We start from the raw sequence: 27900 nt of genomic DNA on the forward strand, positions 1-27900 counted from the left end.
TGTACTCCTAGAGCTTAAGGTAGCGATGGGCACACAGCAGATGCTCATAGCTTCTCACTGCCTTCCTATGGCTGATAGCAAACAAGCAATAGCCCCCACAGCTCCAGTTACCCACATCTGCTGAGTGTGAATCCTGAGCCGGCATGGCTCTGCCCGCTTTGTACGGACTGTGTCATTCAGTGTTCCTGGCCACCTTCTGAGACAGGTCCTCCTCTTAAGCCCCCAATCACCATACACACTGCACTTGCCGTGGGGTGCATTCGTTTTCTCTCACATGTGACTGTTGTCCCCTCGAGGCAACAGTGAGCTCTTCTCCAGCATGGTGTCACCAGCACCCGGTAGTACTTGATCGTTGCTTGATGAATTGTAACCTTCACCTGTACAGGGCCAGAGAAGAAATGCGGACTCCTTCACTTCCTCGCCTCCTCTTCCTCCCAACCCTTTAAAAATACGAAAACCATCCTTAGCCCAAGGATCACACGAAAAAAGGTCGTGTGCTAAATTGTACCTGCCGTTCACAGTTTGCTGGCTCCACGGTCACTGGGTAAGAGATTTCGAAACAAAAATATCATTAGTCAAAGGAATTTGGTGATTTTCATGTGAGAGCCGTACTGTCATTTCAAAATGGGGGGGGGCGGTGGATGTTTTAATGGTTGTCACAGTGACTGGGGGAGCGGGGGAGCAACACTCGGTGCCCAGAAGCTGGGGATGCTAAGCATCTGGCAATGCTCAAGGCAGGCCCCCAGAGCGACTCCTTGAGGAGCACAGCCTGACCATTTGATGCTTCTCTCTCACTGCTTTCTGGTAGCAATGAGATTGCCTTGGCAATTCACTGAAAGAAAAGACAGTAGAGAACCAAATCCTTCTCAGAGCCAATTATTTAGGCAGTAAAGACAGGAGAAATGAGAATATAAGCCTTGAGGCAAGGACCCTCTTCAGTTCTTCATGGGATTCCTGGCACAGTGCGCAACACACACAGGCCTCCGTGTCTGTTCATCTCGCCCATCAGTGCTGCTGAGGCTTGGCAGAGGGCTGCAGCACCTCAAGACCTGCTGTGGCTGACTGGGTCTTCCGCAGTCTGTCCCAGAGTAGGGTGGGCCCTGAAGAGCTGGAAGCTCACCTGAGGAGCCTGAATGGAAGCAGGGATCCCTTAAAATGGATCATAATCTGTCCTGAGCGGGCCAGATCCATCTGTAAGCCTGTCCCCGGCTGAGTTTGCAGGGGCACGAAGCTGTGTCCTGGCAGCCTTCATCGAAAAGGCATCACCGAGCCACAGGCAACATGCAGTGGGGAGGTTTAGTTAGCAGTCAAGCCAGTAAGCTGAGAGCAGCCTACAGAACTGCCTGCTGGACTCCCCCTTTCTCCCTCACTTCATCCCCATTATACATCTGGAGTTTATGCATACACTGTTATTTAAATAACTTAGGTAAAACCTCACATTCTCTCCCCATGAAAATGAATCCAATATCAGTCTGAAACCATTACTCAAATGCTTGTAGGCACTTTAGAAAAATGTACCAGTTAGTACGAAAAGGTTCATTCTTCCTTTCGAATAGCTTTGACCATAGTCTCCTAGGCCATACAGACCTTAGTTAGAACTGGACACAAAAGGCTGAAACTGCTTCTAGTCCCTATAAGCCATGGATTTCTTCACTCTCTTGGAGTCGTCATTTCCCCATTTGTAAGGCCAGAGTGACTGATCACTGCCCAGCCTTTTTTCAGGGGGTGATTCTGGTAATCTGAAAGAGATGTGGCCCGTTAAAGCCTTTTATGAACTATAAAGCACCATGAAAAACATAAAATCCCTTAGGATGTCTTGTTTTTGCATAAATCAGAATCTGGTCCTTCCTAAAAATTTCTTGTGCCTTAAAATTATTCCTCTTTAGAACAAACTAGTTATTTGCATGAGAAAACAGGTCATATAGACCTTTCATTTTGGGGCCAGATGGTAGGTACCAAGATTAGCTCCATTTTCATAGCATCATTTGGAAATTCCATGGTGGGATTTTGCAGTGTCTTTTATTTCTTCATGCAGTACATCTCCATATCGAGGGTTCTACAACTGCCCAGCTGTACTAGGTGCTAAGATTGCTGCCTTATCTTCCCCATGTTGTGGCCACCCCTAGAGAGTTTATGTAACTTGCCCCCCAAAATTCAATAAGAAGTCAACCATTTTCTTAAAATTTTTTTCTATAAAATTAAATCTAGTTATTTTAATCTTTGCTAGGAGACTTAAAACATATTTCCTTCTTGTTAAATCACCAACATATGCACAATCAGTCTTCAGTAAAAAACAAAATATGCAAGTGCAAAGTAAATTGATGGGAGAAATGCAAATTCAAAAATCTCAGAAGCATTGCTTTTAGTCTGTTTTCTTATGTGCTGAAAGCAGACCCTGCAAAACAGGTTGTGCAGAAAAATAGGAAAGAAGGTGAAATATGACTGACAACCCCAGAAAGAATGAAGAAGACGTGGTTATGGATCCCCTGGAATTCGTTCTCTGTGGTTGAGCAGTCCTGTGTCTCAAGAGGATGGGAGCTATTTTTATCTTATATGAACCCCTCTGTTCCTTGATGTAGTGAGCCCAAGCCCTCCGGACAGGAGCAAATATTTCTCTCCTACCACTTGCCATTCCATCTTTGGCTTCAGTGACTCTAACATTCCCCTGACTTCTATAGGCCTGAGAGGCCCAAATCTCAGAGCTGATTCAGCTCATGTCCACAACCTGGCTGCATGCTCCACGGTTGGCCAATGAGTTGCTCTAGGGTTTTGAGTCCTTAACTTCCAAGTTCAGCTCAATTTCTGACGAGGCAGAAGCACAGACCATATCTGTGAGATGGCAGGATACGAGGGAAGTAGAATACTCTTTCACTGTTAGCTTTATTTTTGTCACCCACCTTCCCTTCTGCTGGCCCAGAAAACACTACTTGTTTCTCTACAGGCTTTGGGAGCTGCCTTCAATTTCTGGAACAGTTCAGTCCTGTCCATCTGATTAGTTCACTCCCCAGACACCTGTGAATTAAGCAGGCCAAGTGCACCAAGTGGTAGCAGGCTCAGTGGGGCATCATGGAAGAGTGCCCAAGGGCAGGGTGTACTGCCCCTGCCAGGCAAAGTTCCCTCTAACCAACATGGGGCTACCCTAAGATCTTCACTATGGAAATCCTACCTATTCTCAAAGCCCAGTTCACACCTTTGACCTTGATCACCTGGCCTGGAAGAGACTGACCCCCCCGTGGCAGCCCTTCTCTGCACCACGTAGAAGCTTCTTATCACTGACCACCATGCATCCCATTTGTTTGCATGAGGGTCTTAGTTTTCCTTCTGAACAATCAGCTCCTTGAAGGAGGCTGGATCTATGTCTCATGCAGCCTTACACTCCAAACAACACCTAGCCTGGTACTTTGCACACATGAGGTGCTCAATAAATTATTTCATTTCTAAAATAATGGCTTCTTTAGATTTTTACAACTTTCCTAAGTTTAATGGTTATAAAAACATATGTGGGGAAATCTCTAAACACTTGAAAATTAAACAAAACATTTACAAACAATCCATTAGTTAGAAATCCTCGAGGAAAATTAGAAAATATTTTCAATGCAATGAAAATAAAAACATAAAATATCAAAATTTATGGGATGTACCTAAAGCAGTTAGAAGAAAACATCAATGCTTATATTAGAAAAGAAAGGTATCAGATTGATCATCTAAGCTTATACCTTAAGAAATTAGAATAGGAAGAGCAAAATCAGGACAAAACAAGAAAAAAAAAAGGGGGGGAGTACAAAAGAAGGGCAGATATCAATGAAATGATAAACAGAACAATAGAGAAAATCAATGAATCCAAAAGGTGGTTCTTTGAAAAGATCAACAAAATCGACAAGCATCTAATAAAAAGAGAAAAAACACAAATCACTGACATTAGGAATGAGAGCCTACAGGTGCTGTAGACATTAATGAGGTAATAAGAGAATTATTGCAAACAACTCTACACACGAATCTGACAATTTAGATGAAATGGACTAATGGACTAATTTCTCGAAAACTACAAATTACCAATTCAGTCATGATGACAAGGGTTATCTGAATAGTCTTATCATGATTAAAGACATTGAATTCATAGTCAAAAAACCTTTTAAAAGAGAAATCTCCAGGCCTGCGTGGTCTCACTAGTGAATGCTCACAAACATTTCAAGAAGTAAGAGCAAGGGGCGCCTGGGTGGCTCAGTCAGTTAAGCATCTGCCTTTGGCTCAGGTCATGATCCCAGGGTCCTGGCATCGAGTCCTAGGATCAAGCCCTGCGTTGGGCTCTCTGCTCGGTGGGGAGTCTGCTTCTCCCTCTCCCTCTGCCTGCTGCTCCCCCTGCTTGTGATCTCTCTCTCTCTCTCTGTCAAATAAATAAATAAAACTAAAAAAAAAAGAAGTAAGGGCAAATAAGGAGGAGCACTCCCCAGCTTGTTTTAGCAGCCAGCATTATCCTAAGATCAAAGCCACACAGCGACAACAGAAAACTTTAGATCCATATCCCTCATGAACATAGATGCAAAAATCCTCAACAAAATATTAGCAAATTGAATCCAGCAATATATGAAAATAGTAATGCATCGTGACTAAATGTCCTTCAATGAGTGAATGGGGCAATGATATTCCTCCATATTCTCACTGTGGTGATGGTTACACAAATCTATACATGTGTTACAATGCACAGAACTGTACACACACACACCAGGCAATTTTACTGTATGTCAATTTCTAAAATAAAGTTTAAAAATGGGTGTGTTTTGTGTGTGTGTTAGCTCTCTGGTGATAGTCACTAGCTTTTGTACAATACCTTCGCCAAAGTGCTTTCAGATACGTTTCACATAATTTTCTCACCAACAGTCACATGAGATGTATGTTATTGGTCTCATTTTACAGATGGGGAAACTGAGTCTTAGAGGGGGGAACGTCTTCACATGTACTAAGGAGCAAGCTATGCCACAGGTCGAGGTCCTCAGTGCAAAGTCCCTCTCAGCAGAGTTCCTGTGAGCTCTCCTCTGGCTCTCTGCTTGGACTCCAGACGGTGGTGGCAGTGAAATTCTGTGTGCCCCCTACCCCCACGCCACCCCCCTCAATGGAAAGTGAATACAGAAGCAATTGTGCCCAAGGCCAGTGGCTGCCAAGACCTCACTGCAGAAGGTTTTCATGAGTGAGAACTTGCAGCACGTGGAAGCTAAGGCAAGCTCCTGTCTACAGCAGCTGATCTCCGGAAAGCACGGTGTTCGGTCCACCACAGCAGAGACTTCCCCCACTCTCTAGGTGCCTGCTTTCCAGAGCGTTTCTTTTCCTTCTGTGATGATCTTTCTTCTGTAATCCCCTAAGGGTAAGGTATTCTACCAGGCTCCACGTAAATGCAGAAGTGGAATGGAAGAGCAAGAATGAAGACTGCTAGAAGATTCAATTTTCTTTAGTTCCCAGCAACTTTAAGACAGTTATCTGCAATACCCTCTACTCCCCATCCCTGCTCTACCCCAAAAAGCACATGTGTGTTAAGAGAGAAGGAGAGAGCAGAAACTGGGGGAGATGCCCTCTGGGGCCCTAATTCATTGAGGTGGTCAGGAGGAGTGAGTGAGCTGCCAAGAATACACTAATGAGAAATGCACTAACGACAGATTGTTATACACTTGTATATCTCTCCCCTTCTTTCAATTCAGTTAATATTTATCAAATATCTGAAGGGGTGTATGTGTCCACGTAATGGCTTATATCCCCTCTCCATCAGAGTAGATCTTGATGGTCAAGAGCCATTTTGAGGGGACTTACTTTTTAAATGGGATAACAGTTCAAGATGCCTCAGGAACTTTTGCCAAAAGTCTGGAACCCATCAGGAAAGTTTGGACAAGCAAGGGGCAAGTGTATCTCCCAGTGGCCACCGGTGCAGACCTTACCCTACTGCGATTACATCTTTTTGGAGTGATATCCTGCTTCAGAAGCTTGATTCTGGCTGCAGCATCCTGAGACTGAGTCATTCCCTCCCATTCCAACCCTACTGGAGTCAGTCTGGCATGGGGGCTGCAGGGATAAATGAATTTCGGGAGGCACTGAAGATGTAGAACGGAGTCTGAGACGCTGTGCAAGGGAGCAGTGGGCTAAGGGGGAAGTTTGCAGCGCCTTTGCAATCTATGTTTGGTGAGTAGAGACTGTAGGCAAGGCACATTTCATGTGCTGGCATGAGCAAATCATGGCAAGGGGCACGGAATGACTTTCATTTTATTTTGTCTGGGAGCATGAGGCACCAGGGCATGCTTTTTAGGGAAGGCAACTGTGTGTCTCTGGTGCTTGCATCGACAAACCCTAATGGTTGGAAGAGGGGCAATCCTAGGAGGACATATTTTAGGGAAGAGTAAGAAAGACCCAGTTGCTTTTCAGGCAGCCTAAGGTTACCCTGGGAGCCTAGGATTCTTTCTTCCTTAAGGACCCAGAATGGTAGATTTTGAAATAGTATTAAAATATTCCTATCTCCAGCAGCTTTCCTCTTTAGGGAGCAGATAGCCTGTCTTAGTGTTCCCCAAACAAAGTCAGGCAAAGGACCTGGGGTAATCCGGAATCCATTTTATGGTTACGGGCTGTTTTATTTCAGTCTGAGAAGCAATTTCTCACACGCTGTCTCATCTGGTTTTCCAATTCCATGAGGCAGGTTTTATGATCCCCATTCTACCGATGAGGAAATCAAGGCTCCGAGAGATTTGGAACATGCTCAACTTCTCTCAGTAATTCTATGGTAGAGCAGGGACTAACTCCCAGGTCTGTCTGCGCAGCGCCCTCCCATGTCCTCTGTCGCCTCTCCTATATGGAGCAAGGTTCTCAAACTGAACGCCATCTCTAGGGATTGCGAAAATGACACCCGCAAGATGAGAATTTCCTTGTACTTCAATTCTGAATTTAACAAGTGAAGACCTTAGTTGTTGCTCCACTGCTGGCCAGGAGTATTTGTTGAATGTTTCCCAAATCCAGCTCTGCCTCCCTCCCTCCCTTCCTTCCCCCCTTCTCACAAACGCATACTGAGGCACTGCCACCCACAAGTCATGGTGTTAGGCATCATGGAAGTTACAAAGATAAATGAGAGTCAGATTCTTCCTCCAGGTGCCTTACAAGGTTGTATTTAATCACAAATAGGCATGTTACAGTAGAGCGTATCGAAGTCAATAGATCCAAGGGCTCCTCTGTTGTACTTATGGGAATCTAGAATATCCTTGTTTGTTTGCATATATTCTGCGGCCATCAACGGCAAGCTCCCTGTGAGTAGGAACACATCTCTACTCACCACTGAATTCTCAGTACCTGGAGCAGCACCTAGGACACAGGTGGTGCTCAGTATCTGTTAAATGAATGAATCAGTGAGAAATTGATCCTTAATGGGGGTCTCCTAGAAAGTTGCAAGGAGAAACGAGCATTTGTACCAGGCCTCGATGAAGAGGGAGGTGTTTTAGCCAGTAAAGTAGCTACTTGTATTCCAGACAGAACGTGAAGAGCGTGGCACTGAGCTGGGCTGAAACGTATGGTACATGTGGGAGGGAAGTGAGGTTGGGCCTGTATCATCAGGACCCGGATGGCAGCTGTTTGTTGGGTTGGCCGCGGGAGACCATCCAAGTGTCCGTAGTGGGGAGAGGCTGGCCAGACCCATGGGTTAGTGTGACAGACCTGGCATGGATCAGAGCGGGAGTGACAGGAGGGAGGCTGTTGGGGGTATTTGAGGTGGCAGCAAGAGTCCAGGTGAGAGGTGACTGAACTCAGCAGAAGTTGGGGGGACTAGGGACAGAGGGCACTTCACAACCAGAATGTTCCAATCTCAGGGAGCAGATGAATGTGGAGGTTGAAGGACAGAGGGAATCGAAGAGGATACTGAGGGGGGCACCTGGGTACTAGGAAGAGGAGCCAGATGAGCGGAGGGGACAACCGTTTGCTTGGGGCATCTCATGCTTGAGTGCCCATGGGATGTCTGGTAAGAATGTCCAGCCACCTACCAGAACGTCGGAGAGATGAGTGTGGCCCGACAATGTCAGCCCTTCTCATCTGCGGGTCAAAAACAGCCAGTGGAGCTGGGTTGCAGGATTACAGGCTGTAGAGCATTGGCCTTGGAAGGGGCCTTGGAACTCACTCCTCTTCTGAGGCCCAGAGAGGTTGGGTGACTTGCCCAAGGTCACACAGCGAATTGGCCCTCCCTAATTCTTACAGGAAGTCAATTATCTTGTAGGTGATTCGAATATTAAAATTGAAAAGTTGCTAACTTGCATCTCTCTCTGTGCAAAGCTGATTAGGGAACTACAGTAATGAAATAAAGCAATTGATCTCTGTTGGTGAACTTAGCTGCCACCCACGTGAGAGCAAGGTCCTAAAGGAATCAGGTGCAGGATGGGCGGTGGCTTGGATTTTGTTTTGTTTTGTTTTTTTAGTATGCTTTTGTCCCCTTGGGTCTCCTGCATTCAGCACCCCATGAGGGCCACAGCCACAGATGATCAACTTGCTTGAGCTCTGAATCCATACCCTCTCAAACTTCCAAACTCCCAGGAGATGGAGGAAAGAAAACCAAGACCTGTACTGTATGCCAAATTCCTTTCTTCCTCACCTAAATGACATTGGTCCCCCTACAAACTCTAGGACTTTTAAGAAAAGCAAACAAAACCCCAACCACATGCCAAAGGTCATCTGGCCTGCGGTGAGAATGAATGATTAACTCCTATGAAAGAGTGAGTTTTGAGGATTTTTTTTTTTTTTTTTTACAGCGTTCAAAGGTACAACTTGAAAATGTTAGCCCAGGGCAAATTCTAAGACAGCTCCTTCCCCCTTCCCATGTGCTCCACCCAATCCCTCTCCCTCAAGGACCATGATCCGTGTCCATGTGAGGAGGAGTGAACCCTGCCAAGGGCAGAAGGTGTGGGTCATTCCCTCTCCCTTGGTCCCTGAGGGCTCATCTGACTGCAGAGGGCGCAGGAAGGCTGAAGCTTCTACCTGGAAGGCCTGGTCTGCTTTGTCTCCATGCATCTCTCCCGGCCCCTGTACTGTGAGAGATCCACTGAGACAAAGGCACAAAACATGGCTTCCCCTGCATCCAGCAGGGTGAACTTGAGGAAACTCCTTTTTCTCTCTGAGGCTCCAAATGCTCGTCAACAAAATGGGTTTACGATGCTTACCTACCAACGACATAAGATAGAGCAGAAAGCACACAAAAATGTGCTTGGTGCATAGGAAGTATCAGCACACCTTCGAGTCCCTTCCTTTCCCGGAGCGTCCCCTTCCCTCCTAACCCTCCTTCCCAGACGCCTCGGGGCTTCTCCTTAGGGGTCTGTGAGGACAAGGGATTATAGGAGCGCGGTCTGCCCTTTCTCTTCCTCAGCCGGTCCACTCTTGCCGGGTAGGCGCTGGGCGCCCAGCAACGCACGGATGTGCCACGGTCGGCTGGGGGGCCTGGACTCCCACGGTGCAGTCAGAAAAGAGGGGGCCCCCGGGAGCACGCGGTCAGCCCGGTGGGTCAGAAGGGCCTTTCCAGGCACCAGGTGAAGCGACGGAGGACCCCAAGGGCGCAGGGCTCTGCGGGGGGTGGGCGTTGCTGGCTGGACCGCTCAGGGCAGGTGGCATTGCCTGTGCGCAGGGTCCGCAGGAGAGGAGCCGCGGGCGCCCCCTGCCGCTCCGCAGTCATACAGCGCTGAGCGCGGCTGCGGACCTCTCTCCCCAACGCAGCCCCAGGACTCTCCGCACCCCCAACGCAGGGTGAGGGGTGCACCCGTGCCCCGCCCCCACTGCTCCTCCTCACTCCGTCAAGAAACCATGTCCTGGTCACCAAGGCCACAAGTCACTAATGGTAGCCCCTGGACAGAGAGAGTCAAGGGCAGAGAGCTTTCCTGATGTCTCTTGATCCACCGTGTGGGCAAGGAAGAACCTCTGGGAGGGAGGCAGGAGAGGGGAGGGAAAGGCAAGCTGAGAAGGTGTCATGATCCCAGCGGCGCAGGAGCCCAGAACCCAGCTCTCTTTGACCCCTGGCCACCAAATGACCCAAACTGTGGATTTCCTTAGAGAAGGGCAGGTGGCTTGCTCACCCGATCTCTCAGGTGTGAAACTACACTGCCGTTTGGGTCGGGTGCTCCGCCTAATACCCTAATATCCCTCTATGCCCCCAAGAGGGAGGTGACATTTTGCATGATATTCGAGAGTTCTGCATTATGCCGTGAAAGTGTTTTGTTCCTTTACAACACCATTCACACAGGAGCACCGCTCTTTTGTATTTGGCCTTCAAAGGTTAGGTCCTGATAGAAGATTCACAGGTTACAAAGCCTGAGAACAGAAGATATAAGCTCACAAAAGAAAGTCATGCAGCCAAAAAATGATGCTGGTTGAATGAGAGGAAATGAATGGTCTAGACCCAGAGACAAAGAGAATGGGACAGAGACCTTCTGCCAAGAGCCCTTCTGTTTGTCCCTATGCTTGGCAGGAAGGGAGGGTGAAGGCTTGAACCCCTTTCTGATGTGTTTGGTTTAAATGCAAAGTGTGAGGGGCGGAAATCGGAAGGGGAGATGAACCATGAGAGACTATGGACTCTGAGAAACAAACTGAGGGTTCTAGAGGGGAGGGGGTGGGGGATGGGTTAGCCTGGTGATGGGTATTAAAGAGGGCACGTTCTGCATGGAGCACTGGGCGTTATACGCAAACAATGAATCATGGAACACTACATCAAAAACTAATGATGTAATGTATGGTGAGTAACATAACATAATAATAAAAAATAAATAAATAAATAAAAGCAAAGTGTGTGTGTATATGCCTGTGGGGGGGGGGGGTTGTTGCTCACACAGTCCACAAAACGCCGGTGTTGGATCCTGGCTGAGCTGACTACAACAAGGATGCTTCAGTGTTCCCCTAGGTAGCGCCAGGGAGGCTGAAAGAAAGGCATCCAGAGCCCGGAAGCAGCTTTTCTTCCTCTAAAGCCAAGGATGTGATTCCTCCACCCTTTGGAATATTACTTCATGGGGGAGAAGAGCCTGGCCTGAGCATCTGAAGACCTGGGTTTGAGTCCAGACCCTGCCAGGAAGTGAAGCCTATTGTGGGGCAAAATCATTCATTCATCCCTTCATCTAACTATCCATTTAACAAATATTCACTGAGCACATGCTAGGCACCAGGCACTGTTCTCGGTGCAAGAGATGCAGCAGTGATCAAGATGACTCTGCCCACGAGAAGCTTACATTCTGGTAAGGAACAGGCAACCCTCTATGGGGAGAGTAAAGCAGGGTGAGGGCGCAGAGAGGGTTGCTGCTCAGGGAGGAGGGGGCTATGTTGGCTTGCGAGTCAAGGGATTTCTGAACACGGGCAAACAGGTATGAAGGCCTGGAAGGGAAATCAAGAGTTCAGTTGCGGACATCGCAAATTTGAGCAAATCATTTTCTCGCCTCTCTTCTGGCCTCTCCCTTCTCATCTCTACAGCAATGGATTGTATAGGTCGCCAGTGGGTCACCAGGGTCTCCTCCATTGTGATTAGGGCTACCTTCCCTAATCCTCACACATCCCCATGCCTTTTAAACCCACTAATAGATTCTGAATTCAGAGAAAAGAAGCAACAGTACCCTTTTAATTCTCTTTGGGAGAGAGGGAGAGAGAAAGACCCCACAAAAGCAGGTCCCTGTGTCCCACAAGAGTTCTTCCCATGCTGATGTCCTGATAACCATGGCAGTAGAATCAGGGTGGAGGGCGAGGGGAGCGAGTCAGCACACAGGCCCCAGATGAGGAAGAACCACCAAAAATGTCTGACCAGCCAGAGTCTGATTTGGATTTCAATTCCTACACTGCTTAGGTTTGCACTTGAGAAGTTTCAGGGGCTTCTGAGTGAAAAAAAGCATTTTAGGGGCGCCTGGGTGGCTCAGTCGTTAAGCGTCTGCCTTCGGCTCAGGTCGTGATCCCAGGGTCCTGGGATCGAGCCCCGCATCGGGCTCCCTGCTCAGCAGGAAGCCTGCTTCTCCCTCTCCCACTCCCCATGCTTGTGTCCCTCTCTCGCTGTGTCCCTCTCTGTCAAATAAATAAAATCTTAAAAAAAAAAAAAGCATTTTAGACTTCTAATTACAAACCAGCTCAAAGTTTATGATCTGAGCCCCACAGTTCAACCTGTCTGAACCCCCAGGTACCTGCACTCTAAATGTAAAGACCTCTACCATCTCCTCAAGTGAGAAAATTCTATGATTCCACCATTTTGAAGGAGAGAAAAAAACCAAATGCATGTAAAAGTCCAAGAAGCTTGAGACCTGAATGGATAGTTTCTGAAGGAGTTCTGCAAACATTTTCATTCAACATATTATTTATTGGGCATTTAGTATGTGCCCAGGCTTGTAAAGACATAACCCTGAAAATACAGATGAAGTCTCTTTCTCACAGAGATTTTGCTCTAGTGGGAGATGATAGATAGACAGACAGATAGATAGACAGACGTAGACAGAAAAAAAGAAAGGAAGAAAGGAAAGAATGTCCAGGTGGTGCTGGGTGCAATGGAGAGAAATAAAGCCAAGCAGGAGGCTGAACATATCAAGACTGGGGTAAGAAGGGAGTAGGGACCAGTGATACTAGTTCGTATAAGCAGGTTAGGGAAGGTCTTCAGAGGAAACAAGTAAAGAGCCCTGCAGTGGAGTCATGCTTGGAGTGTTCTATTAAGAGCAAGGTGTGACTGGAGGTGGGTGTGAGAAAGGAAAAGAGGAGATAGGTTCAGGAAGCTCGGGGGTTGCAGATCATCTGGGCCTTTGGATTTTAGGATGAGTGAGCTGGGAAGTGATTGGAGGACTGGGAGCAGAGGAGTAACGTGATCTGAAAACTGAAGAGGACCCAGATTGTGAGCAGTGGGCAGAGACCAGGGAATCCCTGGGGCATCAGACTCCACATCAGGATACTTGAAGCTCTAAAGCAATCAGGCATATTTGTTCCACCAAACGTTCAAACCAAAGTCATCATGAGAAGCCTGCACCATTGTTGCTGGAAGCTCCATTCACTTGTGCCCTGCAGGGTTATTGGTTGTCTGCTGTGTGCTACACACTGGGGATTGCATGGGATGTAAGACATTCTGTGTGTGTGTGTGTGTGTGTGTGTGTGTGTGTGTGTGTGTGTGTGAGACAGGTAGTGGCAAGCAAGCTGGACTCCAAATCCAGGGTCATAAGAGCAGATAACATGGGAAGGGGAGTGATAAGAGCCAAACCCCTGCAGTCCTTGTTGGGAGAAAAAAGATATTGGTTAACTTTTGACTTCAGCCTATAGAATTAGTCTATATGTACAAATAGCCTTGGTAACCATTAAAGGGACAGAGAGATAGCATGTGGACCTTACAAACTAGTAAGAGGGAAAAAGAAGTAGAAAAGGGGGAAAAAACCCCTTAATTTTGTATTTAAAACAGCAAGACAGGGGCGCCTGGGTGGCTCAGTCGTTAAGCGTCTGCCTTTGGCTCAGGTCATGATCCCAGGGTCCTGGGATCGAGCCCCACGTCGGGCTCCCTGCTCAGCGGGAAGCCTGCTTCTCCCTCTCCCTCTCCCCCTGCTTGTGTTCCTGCTCTCGCCGTCTCTCTCTCTCTGTCAAATAAATAAATAAAATCTTTAAAATAAATAAACAAATAAAAAGGCAAGACAGTGGGGCAAAAGACAGAAGAAGGTTTAGAAAATGGGTCACATAGAAAGTACAAGAGTAGCAATAAATCCAAATGTGTTAGTCATCAGAATAGATGTAAATGGATTAAACATTAGAGTCAAAAGACCTCAATTGTCAGATGGTTTTTGTTGTTGTTATTGTTTTTAGAAAATCAGCCATTTATAAGAGACAGAATTATCAACAATGTAAAGATACAAAGAGGTTGAAAGCTAACTGATGGAAAATGATACACTAGGGCAAATAAAGTGGTGGTGTCCTGATAATTAGTATCAGACAAAATCAATGTTTACGCAAAATATTTACAATAGTTAAGAAAAAGGCAGTTTACTGGGAAGATACATAACCCTGTGTGTCCCTAATAATACAGCCTGAAAGTATATTAAGCACAAGTTGTCAGCACTGTAAGGAGAAATTAAAAAATCCACACTCCTAATGGGAAATTTCAAAACTCTCTCAGTAAATGTTGGAAAATGCAGCCAAAAAGAAATCTGAAATATACACAAACTTTGAGCAATGCATGATCTAACTGACATTCCTTGCACCTTGCATCTAAACTTACGTATGTACCCCCTTATATGCACGGACCAATACAGAAGCACAGGGTTAAAAAGCCGGCCTCCACAGACATCCAAGGATCGGAGCCTTCAGACCACTGTCTTTTTTTAAAAGACTTTTTTTAAGATTTTATTTATTTGTTTGTTTATTTATTTATTTGAGAGACAGAGAGCAAGCAAGCAAGCTCGAGCACATGTAAGAGTTGTGGGGGGCAGAGGGAGAGGGAAAAGCAGACTCCCCACTGAGCACATAGCCTGACTCCCCTGGTCTCTTTCTCACAACCCTAAGATCATGGCCAAAATCAAGAGTCCTAATTGAATGAGACGCCCAGGAGCCCCAAGACCACTGTCTTTGACCATAATGCAATCTATTTAGACAGCAGTAACAAAAACGAGGAAACCCAATATGTTTGAAAACAATACTTTTTAAAGACTTCTAAGTACCCCATGGGTCAACAAGGAAATCATGGTAGAAATCAGAAAATAAATAGAACTAAATGAGATGAAAATGCAGTTTACCAAAACCTGTGGAATGCCACTAAAATGGTATTAAAAGGGAAGTCATATACTTAGAAAAGAAGAAACGCTGAGTAGTTCTGAGCTAAGTATTTAAGAAGTTATAAAAAAAAAAAGAACATTAGAATAAACCTGAAATAGAGGGAAAGATATAAGCAGAAATTAATGAAAAACATATGAAGATGAACAAAGCAAACAACGATTACTTGATAAGTCTCATCAAGAAAGAGGAGTACAAACACATCAGAATTTAAATAAAGTGTTATGAGCAACTTTTTTGCCAGTAAATTTGAACACTTTAATGAAACAGATGAATTCTTGGTAAAATACAAATTAACAGGAAGCTCAAGAAGAAGTAGAAAATCTGAATGTTGTTTATCTCTAAGAGGAAATAAATAGCTTAAAATCTTCCGACAAAGAAAACACAAGGTTCCCAGTCAGCTTTTTAGGTGAGTCTTACCAAACTTCCAGGCAAAGAGATTATTCTAATTTTATCAGAATTGAATAGAAAAAAAGAGAGAGAGTGTTTCCTAACTCTGGTGAAAGGCAGAGCAGTAAAAAAAATTTTTTTTTTTTTTTTGCCACAACAATATATGTTCTCCAACTTACTTCAGGACAGCTTTTTTCTTATAATTTTCTTTTTTTTTTTTCATTTGACGTATAATGTATTATTTGTTTCAGGGGTACAGGTCTGTGATTGATCAGTCTTATATAATACACAGCGCTCACCATAGCACATATGCTCCCCAATGTCTATCACCCAGCCACCCCCCCACCCCCCTCCACTCCAGCAACCCTCAGTTTGTTTCCTGAGATTAAGAGTCTCTTCTGGTTTGTCTCCCTCTCTGGTTTCGTCTTGTTTTATTTTTCCCTCCCTTTCCCTATGATCCTCTGTCTTGTTTCTCAAATTCCACATATAAGTGAAATCATATGGTATTTGTCTTTCTCTGACTTATTTCACTTAGCATTATACCCTCTAAATCCATCCATGTTGTTGCAAATGGCAAGATTTCATTCCTTTTGATGGCTGCATAATATTCCATTGTGTATATATATATATATATATATATATATATATATATATATACTGCATCTTCTTTATCCATTCATCTGTTGATGGACATCTAGGCTCTTCCCATAGTTTGGCTATTGTGGACATTGCAGAGCAGTAAAATTTTAGAGAACAACACAGGAGCAAGCACACCTCCATGACCTTAAAAAACGGGATTTCTTACACAAGATACAAAATGCGCTCCACTCCACGGAGAAAGTCACTGAAAATTCACCTTCATTAAAAGGGAGCTACCCTTTTAATTGGTGTTACCACTTCAGAAAATATGTTGACATTACCTCACTAATTTAAACATATATATATATATATATACACATATATATATACACTTTGAACTTGAGATTTCACTCTTACATATCTACCCTTAAAAGACCTGAGTGCATCGGAAGATACATATAAGAATGTATGTAAAAACGGTTCAAATCACTAAAACTAGAAACAACCCAGATGCCCAGTTACAGTAATGTAAATATGTACAGTGGCATAAGCTCGCTGTGGAATATTCCACAGCGGTGAAAAGGAACACACCACTGCCGCCTCCGTGCACACGGGAGACTCTCAGAAGCACGCCGTGGACAAAAGCCAGTCACAAAGACTGTGTATAGTAGGATTCCATTTATATGAAGCTCAAAAAAATGGGCACAACTAAAAAGACATCCAGATGCATGCAGGTCATATTTTGTTGATTCTAAAATACACTTTTCACATTCTAATCTCCCTAAACGGGGGGGCGGGGGGGATGCCTCTTATAAGCAGCTGCATCTTGCAACGACATTTAGCAGCACTTTTTCCTTCTTAGACATGAAATAAAGACTTGCCTCACAATTGTGGGGGGCTTAGGTTCAATGAAATATGATAGGTAGTCGAACTATAAAGAAAAGCGGCAGAATGACTAACATAAAATTGGGGAGGGAGGGGGCCAGGGGGCGGACCGGCACCTAGAATTCTATAGTACTGGCCAAATGCTATTTTTCACCTAGATGGTGACTATATTGGTGTCTGTTTTACTGTTCTTGAAACACTCTCAACTCCACCATGTATGACAGCTTTCATGCAGAAGCGGTATGTGGAGGCAAGGAAGCGGGGCCACGTGTGCAATAGCTCAGGAAGCTGGATGGTGAAAGGGGGGAAGAGGGGGCGACACTTGCAAAAGGAAATGGAGGGGAGGACGGGCGCTAAATGGAAAGCCATCCCTGAGATGTTGGGCGGCACAGTTCCAACGAACGAGGAGAAGTCCGGAGCTACTTCCTCTGGTGAGCAAGAGGGACAAAGGACAAGATGGGTTTGTGGATTTCGGGGTGGAATCCTGCGCATCTTTTCTTTTGATGGCTTCTAGACTATCCGTGAAGGATTTATACATGGGGTGGGGGTCCTTACCAGGCCTGGCAGGGATGGGGCAATGGCCATGGCGAGTTGGTGTCTAAAATGCTAAGCACGTATTCCATGGTTACTACGTGCCAGATTCCGAAATGAGGAGCTTCTGACATCCATTATTCTGCTTACCCCCCTCCTCAGAGCGGCGAGGTAGCTCCTCTCTCCTCAGGCCTGGATTCGTGGCCCAGCGTTGCCATCACAAAATACCACAGACCACATGGCTTACACGACAGAACGTTATTTCCTCACGGTTCTGGAGAATGGAAACTCGAGATCAAGATGCTGGCAGTCCTGGCTTCTCCTGAGGCCTCACTCCTTGGCCTGCGGAGGGCCTTCCCTCCCTGCACCCCTGCCGCAAGTGCGCCCACCCCTTCTCCACAGGAACGTCAGCCCTGGTGGATCGGGGCCCACCCTAACGGCCTCATTTTAACCTGGTGTTAAAACCTAAAGAGATGTCTTTAAAGGCCCCATCTCCAAACACACTCAGATTCGGAGGTGCTGGCAGTAAGGGCTTCCACCTACGAATTTTGGCCGGGGCACGGGGGACACAGTCCAGCCCCTAACCATACCCATGAAGAAATGGAGACGTCGTAGAGAGGGGTGAACAACTTGCCAAGGGCATACAGTTGTGTCAGAGCTGAGATGCAAAGGCAAGCAGGTCAACAACAGGGGCTGACTACCAACCATTGCACTCTAAAACAAAAGGTCTTTTGGAGAATTAAAAAAAAAAAAAATACTGACCAGAATAAAGGAATAATATCAGACTTTTCAGAGCCAGGCACTCTGTTCCTGTAAACAGAGCGGATGGACTCCTCTCTCATGGGCTCCCTTTGAAAGTCTGAGCTTTAAGCACGGAGACTGTAATTGCTGGCTAACCTGGCAGGAAAGGTCAGTCATTGAGCATCAGCTGAAACCCTTCGGCCAGAAGCCAGGTTTAAGTTATGGGCTGAGGAGGTTGCCACCTACTGGGCTCTGAGGGGTATGGGTGGGAAAGAGGCTCTTTCCATAGGCAGTCCTCTACTGCCCTCTGCTGCCCAGCAGAGGAACACCCAGGAATCGACAGACAACCCTGCTTCCTTCAGAGACCCCGGGCGGATAGGGAAAGGCTGGAATCTGGTCTGTGGAGGATGTCACTCCCACTCCTCCCCACACACATACACACATTTCCAATCAATGGTCCAGCCAACTTTCACTTCTTGGCATTTGTGACCGTATTGATAAACTTGCATCAGGGCGCCTGGGGGGCTCAGTCCATTAAGAATCCTACCCTTCATTTCCGTTCAGGTCATGATCTCAGGATGATGAGATCAAGCCCCATGTTGGGCTCTGGGCTGGGCATGGAGCCTGCTTAAGTCTCTCTTCCTCTCCCTCTGCCCCTCCTCCCCCAACAACCGCAAAAAAAAAAATAAATAAATAACCTTGCTTCAGTTGTAATCATCATTTAAAAAAATTATCCGCTTCCTTCTCAAAAATGATGTTTCCCAAGGCCCCAGAATGTGAGAATTTGAATGCATGTCTTGATGACTTAAGAAAACATGGGTTTGCTCATTGTTTCATGTTTTCAAAAATTATAAACTTATTGTATGTTTGAAAGGATTTTTTTCAACATTTTCAAACCATGATTTCCTTTGTGATAGCCCAGAGCCCCCAACATATGGTTACAGTATTTTTGTAAAAATATTTCAATTTCAAATGTGCCTTTTCTTTTAAAAAAGTCAGTAAGTAGTTCATGCTTTTAGAAATTTCAGTGTTACAATTAACATAACAGTAAAATAAAATTTAAAAAAAAAGAAATTTCAGTGTTACATACTTGGGGAAAATGTTCTAAGGAATAAAGGGTTCCCTTGAATTGAGAAGCATATATAAGTGCCAGGAGAAACCGCTGACCTGCCCAAACTCTCAGCGATCCCGGTCCGTATGCTGCACGGGATGTGTGGCCCTGTGGACGTCAGTGAAATTCAAAATGGGGGGCTTACTGTCCTTCGGTGCCTCGACTCTTGTGTGGGTCCCTAGGCCTCCTTTATGCAGCCCCTGAAATGGGCATTTCAAACGCAAGTCATGAACAAAGAAACAAAATGCAAATCAGATTAGGATCCCCTACTGCTCTGGGAGAGGCCAAATGTCACGAGGCTTTGACTTTAGAATAAAATAACAGGGGCGCCTGGGTGGCTCAGTCGTTGGGCGTCTGCCTTCGGCTCAGGTCATGATCCCAGGGTCCTGGGATCAAGCCCCACATCGGGCTCCCTGCTCGGCGGGAGTCTGCTTCTCCCTCTCCCTCTGCCTGCTGCTCTGCCTACTTGTGCTATCTCTCTGTCAAATAAATAAAAAATCTAAAAAAAAAACAAAAAAACAAACTCCTTACCAGCTTTACCAGGCCACGTGATCGGACTTTTTCCAGCCCCTCCCGGCCTGCCCTCGCTCCGCTTCCCTGCTTCCCTTCCCATTCGGCTGTTTGCATTTTCATCCTTCCAGGAGCTCTCTGTGGCTCTGTTTTCAATAGTCTGTTTATTTCCTTCAGGGCAATTTGCTACAATTTGTAATAACCGTGTCTGTGTATCTGTCATTCACCTCCTGTCTCCATTAGGCGCCGCCCCCCGACCAGGCACGTCCTTTGTCAGTTTCGCTCTTGGCGGTATTCCCGGTGCCTCATGAGCATATAGTTATCACAGAGTGAAGTGAGCAAAGGCAGGTAGTGAGAGGTGAGTGACACCAAGTCGTTCCAAGAATACCCTGCCCCGGGGCTCAAGGCAAGGGGAGTCCCTGGCAAACAGAACTGCACTTTCATCTTTGACCCAGACTAGTCAGCAAAACCACCTTCTTCCTACTTGGAGGACAGCGAGGAAGCAGACGCAACCACAAGCCCGGAACCACAGTTCGGGAGAACTGGAGGGCAGCAGGGTCCACACAGGCGTGCCAAGCCATCAGAGGCAATCATTTAATTAGCGGTGTTGGGGCCCATCCAGGAGGCAAATGCCAGCTACCAACCAATGAGTAACACTTGGTGTTGATCCAGTGCTTTTCCCTGATGAGGGCCCCAGCGCAGTACCCACCCCCCCGCGCCCCCCGCTGACAGCCCGGCTCTGAGAAAGGTATATTCACAGCTGCATTTGACAAATGGAACAAGAAGAAGAAGAACCGAGGCCAGTGGGCTGGAGACCCACTCCTGGGCCGCAGGCTGGTGCCTGGCCTTCCAGTGGCTCTCGTCTCTGTCCTCTCGGGCAGACAGTCGGAGCCCGAGCAAGGCAGAATACATTCAGTGCTGCCTGTCGTCAGCTCAGAATCAGTGGCTTGGGGAAGCCTGAGGACAGCTGTCCCCAAGGGAGGTAGCTAGTGAGGGCTGGAACACTTGCTTGGCTCCAGGGAGGCCTGGGTCACACATCTTGGGGTACAGCTTTCCCCTCTTAAGCGCTCCTGGGTCCATGTAATTTCCTGTGCCCTAGGTTGCTTCTCTCCTGGGCAGGATCCTACAAAGAACGAGGTCAAGCCAGGATAAAACGTCTGAGAGCCTCCCAGGCAGGGGCAGCTTCAGGGCAGGCTGATCTGGGGGTTCTTCAGGAAGAGGGCCAGTCTCTGGGCCACGGCGTCCAGGTCGCCCGAGTTGGCAGACCGGAGGAGGTTGCTCTTTCGCACGAAATAGTGCTTCAGAAAGTGCTGGCTCACGCACTTGTGCAGTTCCCTCACCAGGCGCAGGAAGGCTTTGCTGAAGACCCGCCAGTCCTTCAAGTGTGGGTATTTCTCACAAGTCCAAAAAAGCACGGTCTGTGGAAGGAAGAGGTGGTGTCAGACATCGTTCCGGGCCACGGGGGAGAGTATCTTCGGAAATGTTACTGAGCTCACGTGGCCTTGGAAGGAGGGAGAAGGGAGTCACCCAGGGCTAGGAGGCTCCGCCATGATTTCATGATCCCCACCCTCAGGTGGGCTCTCGGCCTCAGCCTGCTGGTCTCCGGAGCCTTTGTCATTGTTTCTCTCGCCACTGACATTCCCAGTGACCGGCACTCTCCTGAAACCTGTGATCCCCCACCCTGGGCAGATGCCTTTGCCTCCTACTTTACAGAGAAAATGGAAACCCTCATGGCAGCAAACAGGACAGTTCTAGAGAGTTCTGCCTACACAGGCTTCTTCCTCTCTTCTCTGCTTGACCACCCCACCTAGCCGGGTGAACCCCATGCAGGGCTTGGGATCCCTCCTTGCAGGAGCTGTGTGGGACTGACTTCCCTCCTGAAACTGTTCTAAGCTCTCCTGCCCCACCCCTCCTGACCTCACACCTCTCTGCAAGCGCAATCAGCTCCACCATCTGTCGTCATTTCCTCTCCTCTGGTTCCCATCCTAACCCACTGCAATATGGATTCTTCTGCCCTCAGGCCTCAGAAGCTGCTGTCTGTAAGGTCCAGTGAGCTCCATGTTGCTAAGTCCAACAGGACTTGCCCAGCCCTGGCCTTACCTGGCCCTCCAGCAGAATCGAACTCTCCCACTCACAGCCTCTCTTGAGTCATTCATTCTTCGCCGGCTTCCAAGCCACTGTGCTCCCTGCATTTCTCCAGGCGCTACAGCTACTCCTTGGCATATTATCCCCTTTGACCTGCCTCGGTGCTGGAGTTTTGGAGGCTCGGTTCCACACCCTCTTTTTCTCCTTCTCTCTTGCTTCCTTCCTTGGCGGCTTGAATCCCCACCAAACACAGAGAAGTCACTCACAATTTCCTTTCTCCGAGCCAGACTTCGCCTCTGACCTGCTCCTCACCTGCTCTCTCTTGGGAATCTGAACGTTATCTCCATCAACATGGCCTCCCCCCCACAGACCGGGCGCGGCTCCAGAGCTGCTTGTCCAACCAGTCACGCAACACACGAGCCAGGAGTCACCCGTCCCTCACCAGCTGCATCAACCCCGCCAGTCCTCGGAAGTGGTTCTCCAATCTACCCATGTACGTTCATCTCCACCATCGCCTCCTCTTCCACCTCACCCGGACCTCTGTCCCATTGTTGTCCCCATCCTGTCACCACCCACGCTGCAGCCAACGTGATCTTTTTGAAACATAAACCCATGGTTCTTCTCGTCTGAGAGACTTTCAAGCCTTCTCCTGGTTGGTTAATGAAAGACCACAGTCCTTCACAGGGTTTGGTGTTACAGGTTTGGTCCCTACCGTCCTTTCCAGACTTGGCTTGCCCTCACCCTCCCTTGCTTTCTCCTTCCAGCCCCACCGGCCTCGTATCATGCTCTCTGCTACCACAGGGACTTCTCTCACATCCGACCTCTGCTGTATGGAACATGCTTCCTTCCCCCAATTTGTCCAGGACACTCGTCCATCAGATCAAATTCTCCTGTGAGACCATTAGACACTCTCTTCACCACATACTCCTCCGAATGCCCATGATCACAGGAGTTGTCATCTCTGTATTTATGTATGCGATCCCCTACGAGGTTGTAAACTCTATGAAAGAGGCCGATACCTATTTTAATGGCTATTATGCCACTAGCACCCAGCAGAGGAGCTGGCCCATGGGAGACAGTCAAAAATGTTTATTGACTAAGGGAAATAATTCACTAATGTTATGATTTGGATGTTGAGCATTTTTAAAATACAGTCTTTACTAAAAACGAAAAGAGCAGTTTTAGCTTCATGGCAAGATAGTGTGTATGTTTTGATTTAGATCACATTGTGTGAAGTAAATGAGTTGGAAGTAATGTCATACTATCAAGATAGCCTAGACACAAAAAAGTGTTTTAATTCCTCTTGTAGTTAAGCTTTTATCTCCCTAAGCAAACCCGAAGCGGTTAAGCCTCTTATAATCAAGCCCCTGTGCCTTTGAGTGGGTTTTAGGAATAAATAAGACAATGAAGGATGAGCTCTTGTTCACAGGGAGTTGCTTTGGCGGGGGGGGGGGGGGGGCTGCTTTGGGGACAAGGTGAGAACCTCCTCAGACCGTGTCAGACTGAAGGTGGGGTGATGATGACTGGCACATCCTTCCTGAGGCTGTTTTGCAACCCAGCTCTTCTACTTTCCCCAGACTGAAGGCTTGGCAAGGACCCCGCCCACTCAAGCCGACGTCCGGGCTGGTGTCACATTGTTACCAGCCACGTCCATCACTGTGTCTAAATGTGAGAGCATCTTGGACCAAGGATGGAACCCTAGAACAGGCAGCTGGTAGTGCTTCTGTCGGTCCTGTCCTCAACAAATAACCCCCCTTTTCAAATGCCCATTCTTGAGAATGCATAATTCTGTGCCCTGTTGGGGAGTTAGGGAGAACCAAAACAAAGCACATTTAAGGAGTTGCCCTAAAATCCTCTAGTGATTGAGAAGCCACTGGAATAAAAGTAAATCCTTGGGTGTAATGCAGTTTTGACAGCAGTCAAGGGTTGGGAGGCCCAGGGTGGCCCTATTCAATCTTGTCTAAAATATTCGTGTCACTTAATATGTTTCCATCTGTCTTAATTGTGAAGCAGTGAAGTCAATGGTTAAGATCATGAGGTCCGATATGAGAGAGAATGGAGCTTGCTTCTCAGCTCTGACTCTTCCTAGTGTGGCTTATAGAAAGGCAAGCAAGAAAGAAGCCAAACCCGCAGAATGAACTAGCCTGTCCTCAGGAAGCACATGCCCTCAAGAACAGGTGGGTGTTTTTAGGGGAATGTGCGTGGGCACATGTTGAGAATGTTGAAAGTCCAGAGAAAGGCCCCCGTGTGTGCAAATGAGATAGTAACAGGTTCTCGGGCGGGTCAAGGAGGACAGGTTATTAGGAAAGAGAAGAAAGCCAAGCAAAGACTACTGCCTTCATGGGGAAAAAAGTGGAATATGATGTGAAGGCATGCATTCATTTGCTCAATAATTATATATCGAGCAACTACTATGTACGCAGCACTGGGAGAGATACTAAGGGTTCAGGAGTAGGTGCCCTTAAATAGCTTACATTGGAGCTGGAAGAGTTATCCAGGGCCAGAAGATGGCGGGTCCCCTGAATGAGAGGGGGCACAAGCAGGAAGTCACCGCACAGACAGGCGGCCTGTGCTCACCTGTGCAAGAAGGTCAGGGAGAGGGGACGAAGCTCCTGGATAGACCCCAGCTAGGCTTGGGCTGTGCTGTCTCTAAGTCGGCCACCTCCTGACCTCAGAGCACCACACAGCTGTGTTCCGTGAACGTCCCATTCACCATGTGCAGTTGGGAATTTGCAAAAGAGGAGTTGAGGATGTGATGGAAGGCCCTCTCCCCAGGGAGACCCCCTGATGTCCCAGGCCAGGGTCTGCTGCTCTGGGCCCGTCCTCCCTGGTGCTCCCCATGCTGTGTGACTCCACGTGCACCTGGGGGACCACCTGACTGCCCATCTCCCCCGCTGAACCATCAGCTCCAGGGGAGCAGGAACCACTTCTGTGTTTGCTCACCTTGGACCTCCAGGGGTAGCGCCGCACACAGCAGGTGCTGGGGCAGGTGTCTGGCCCACGGTAACCTCAATAAACATTTGCTGAGCAAGTGAGTAAAGGCAGTCATGAATGTGTGTTGTTGGGTTTGGGACAAGGGGAGGCAGGTGCTGCAGAGGGAGGGGAAATCCCTGCCTGAGGATTTGGAACCCAGGAGTTCAGGTCCGCAGCCATGCTCACGTGGCAAGCCCCTTTTCCTGGTGGCCCCACCCCCCGGCCCCGGCCCCCACCCCCGTGTGGCAGTGGCCGCACCTGGCTAGAGTGGGGACCCAGGGAGTCCTAACACCAGGGGAAACGTGAATTCCCCTGAGGTTCGAGCCATCCACAAGCTTTCCCCAGACTGTAGGTTTCTCAGGGGCGCAGGCCACACGGTGTAATCAGTGCTGAACCTCAGCGCAGTTTCCGGCACATAGTGGACACTCGTGTCGGTTTGGTGAGTGAAATAAGTGGAGGGGAGAGACGGAGAGAGAAGAGGAGGAAACAACCAAAGGAAAGGAGCAGCAAGAGGGCAAGCGGGGCCGGGGTGGGAGGAGGCAGAGGCCGTTCAGCCTGGGCAGGGCTGTCCTGGGCACACATACAGCCCGGCTGTCGGGACCTCACTGGTGAGCAAGCATAACACATGGGATGGCCCACAGGGGCACGAGGGCCCCCTCTCGAATCAGTCGCATACACACACACCCGGTGTGAGGGGCTCTGGCCGGGCCCCGGGGGCACGCAGAGAGGACCCCCGCCAAGGCGGGGCGCGCCCGCTCACCTGCAGATGGTGGGACGTGATGACCGGCCTCTTTCCCGGACACCAGACGTCCTCCTTCATCTGCCTCAGGGCCTGGAGACACCTGCTGCGGCAGCCCCCGTCCTCATCCAGCTGTGCCAACAGCACCTGCTCGGCCTGCAGGAAGCTCAGCTGCCAGTGATACTGCGAACGGGCCAGCAAGGCAAACCCGAATGACTGGGAAAAGAGAAAGACACCAGGAGAATGAGGAGGATGCTGGCCAGAGTAGAAAGCCATCACTGAAGCCATCCGCTACGCTACGGGGGGTGGGGGAACCTGCCACCAGGCAGGCAGAACCTCCCACGTGGGGACACGGAGGAGGGCTCAGGGCAAACCCCCTTCCTTGTGCACAGGGAACGGGAGAGACGGTGTCCACTTTCTCGCAGGCACTGGTTCTCCAAGCCGAGCCTGCACCTGGAGAGCTTCACGCACAGACTGTTGCGCCCGGCCCATCGGCTCTCATGGTCCCGAGCAGGGCCTGGGAATCCGCATTGCTAACAGGCTCTCAGGGGCCGTGGCAGACTGTGGGGCCCCCACCTGGAGCACCGCTGATCGAGTGAAACCTCATTTTTCCCTTCCAAAGCTGGCTGACAGTGGGTAAGCTGTGAGCGCCTCTGCTCTGGCGAGCTGGGCCCCTGGCTCCCCGATACCTTGATGCACTCCACTCTCTGTCGGGAAGGCCAGCGCCTCAGACAGGGAGGCCACCGAGCTTTCTCAGACCAGGCAGTAGGGATCTCCACTGTGGGGACCAGCTCTAGCTCCACCTGCCATGTGGCTGTTTCCACGGCAACCCAAACTGCAGAGTGGTGTGTTAGCATGCTGACCTTACCTGGTGGGAAATGACAAAGAAGCAATGAGAAGAGAAAGCCTGGCTCAGGCAAAAACATTCAAAGGAGGAATTGGGGAACCGTGGCGGTGAGCAGCTCCTTGCGCCTGGTGGGGCAACTGCCACAGGTCGGTAGCACCCCAAGGGTGGGGTGTTCATGGCAAAACTAGACAATTAGCTGAGTAACTATTGATAGAAACATTGCTAGAAAATCTCACGGTGGGTGAGTGTTGCTTTTTCCTTTCTCCGCCCCCCGCCCCTAGGCTTTTATGGCACCTTTTCTTTGAAAGTAATACATTCTTTTCAGAAGGCTCAACTGAAGAAAAGAGACACAAGACAAAGAAAAGATGGAGTATTTGCTAATAAAAATGAAATCCAACCATTCTTCTACGCCCCCTCCATTCTGCCCAGATGTCCTGACCTTGTTGAGAATGGCGTTCTCCCCTGACTCATTCACCTGCCTCTGGTGGAGTTCAGCTTAACCCGTCCCTTACCTGACTCCCAGTCTCTCGGATGGCATTGTTCCCACCATCCATTAAGCTAGTCTAGCCTCAGATGTATTTGTCACCCCAAGCCCTTGTAATTATAAAATACTTCAAAGTGTGTCATAACCACTGGCTGAAAGGGTCGAATGAGTGGGAAAAAGCCCCCACTGCCTCTTCCAACCAGGCCATGAGAGAGAGAGAGAAAATAAATGCATCTGGGAGCATCTTTCAGCTCCTGTACTAGAATTCCTTGCTAATCTGTTCCCCCTTCTTTCAAAAGATACACAGTCATTTTTTGTTTGTTTGCCTTCATTACGGATAAGGATGAGCTGTCTTGAATCGGGATCGATTATTTTTCTCTTGTTTGTTCAGAAAAGAAAATGGAAACTCACTCATTAATCGTGTTAAGCTGTTCAAAAGGAAAACATTCCTCTCCTTGGCTGGGGTGTGATAAAGAGCTTATAGTCTGCACCTCATCGGAGCTGCCCAGACAGGAACATGACGACGTCTGGCACCCTGGCATTATTTACTGAAAGCATCTCACCAACGTGGCCCGTTTGCAAGCTCTCATTTGCACTTTCACTATTACCAGCGTTTCAAAGTGAGGGAGTCAGCACATGCTGGAACCAGCCTGCCCCGTCCACACCCTGCTTCTGCTCTGGCTCTGCTCACTTGGTGTGTGACCTCCCGCATGTTAGCTCATCCCTCGCTAAACCTCAGTGTTCTCCTCCATAAAACAGGCAGAAAAATAACTCCGACTCTCCAGGGTTGCTATGCGCAGGACATTTTCCACAAAAGCATCCTATACGTGGTAAGAATCCATTAAACGTGGGCTAATTCCATTACGGAAACTTTCAGAACAGTTCCGTCCAGACAGGTAAAAGATCATTCAAATCTTTTCCTTTCTACACACGTGTGGGATTGAGTCCTGTCCAGCACTTTGGTTTTTCCCTTCATTTTCCAGCACAAGGATTTTTCACAACTCCGTGTGTACACACATGTACCCCATTCTTAAAGGCAAAGGTAGTACAATTTATTTCACAATTTCCCTTTGTTACTGACATTATTTCTAGTTACTTACTATTCGAGCCTAAGGCCATGGACGCCCTTGTGCATATTTTTTTTTATCTGTAGGAATATAGTTCTAGAACTGGAATTGTTGAATTGTCAAGTTAAGCACATTATAAAAATAAAAACAGACTAATCGCCCTTTAAGAAGTAGGCACCAATTTACATTTCCAAGAACAATGTA

The 27900-nt window shown here is 47.9% G+C and overlaps 1 protein-coding gene across 5 annotated transcripts in view; it reads right to left on the reverse strand.

The window, feature by feature from the left end:
- Positions 1–277: 277 nt before the first annotated feature.
- The window catches only part of MAB21L3 (mab-21 like 3), a 43093-nt gene continuing 15470 nt past the window's right edge, over positions 278–27900 (reverse strand). For 3 of the 5 annotated variants that reach the window (XR_012379306.1, XR_012379303.1, XR_012379305.1), the window contains exons 5-8: positions 25988–26166; positions 25320–25514; positions 19523–20919; positions 16747–17413 (exon numbers count right to left, since the gene is read on the reverse strand). Coding sequence is in view for 1 of the 5 variants with exons in the window: in XM_025872609.2 (XP_025728394.1) it covers positions 20686–20919; positions 25320–25514; positions 25988–26166 (608 nt within the window). In the remaining 4 variants the exon portion in view is untranslated. Of the gene's footprint in view, positions 378–16746; positions 17414–18256; positions 20920–25319; positions 25515–25987; positions 26167–27900 lie in introns of those variants that run through there. The other 2 variants (XR_012379304.1, XM_025872609.2) reach the window with 2 other exon arrangements.

Source organism: Callorhinus ursinus, unplaced genomic scaffold, assembly GCF_003265705.2.
Source record: "Callorhinus ursinus isolate GAN/ISIS: 27379988/994484 unplaced genomic scaffold, GSC_fseal_2.0 scaffold9, whole genome shotgun sequence".
NCBI classification, from domain to species: Eukaryota; Metazoa; Chordata; class Mammalia; order Carnivora; family Otariidae; genus Callorhinus; species Callorhinus ursinus.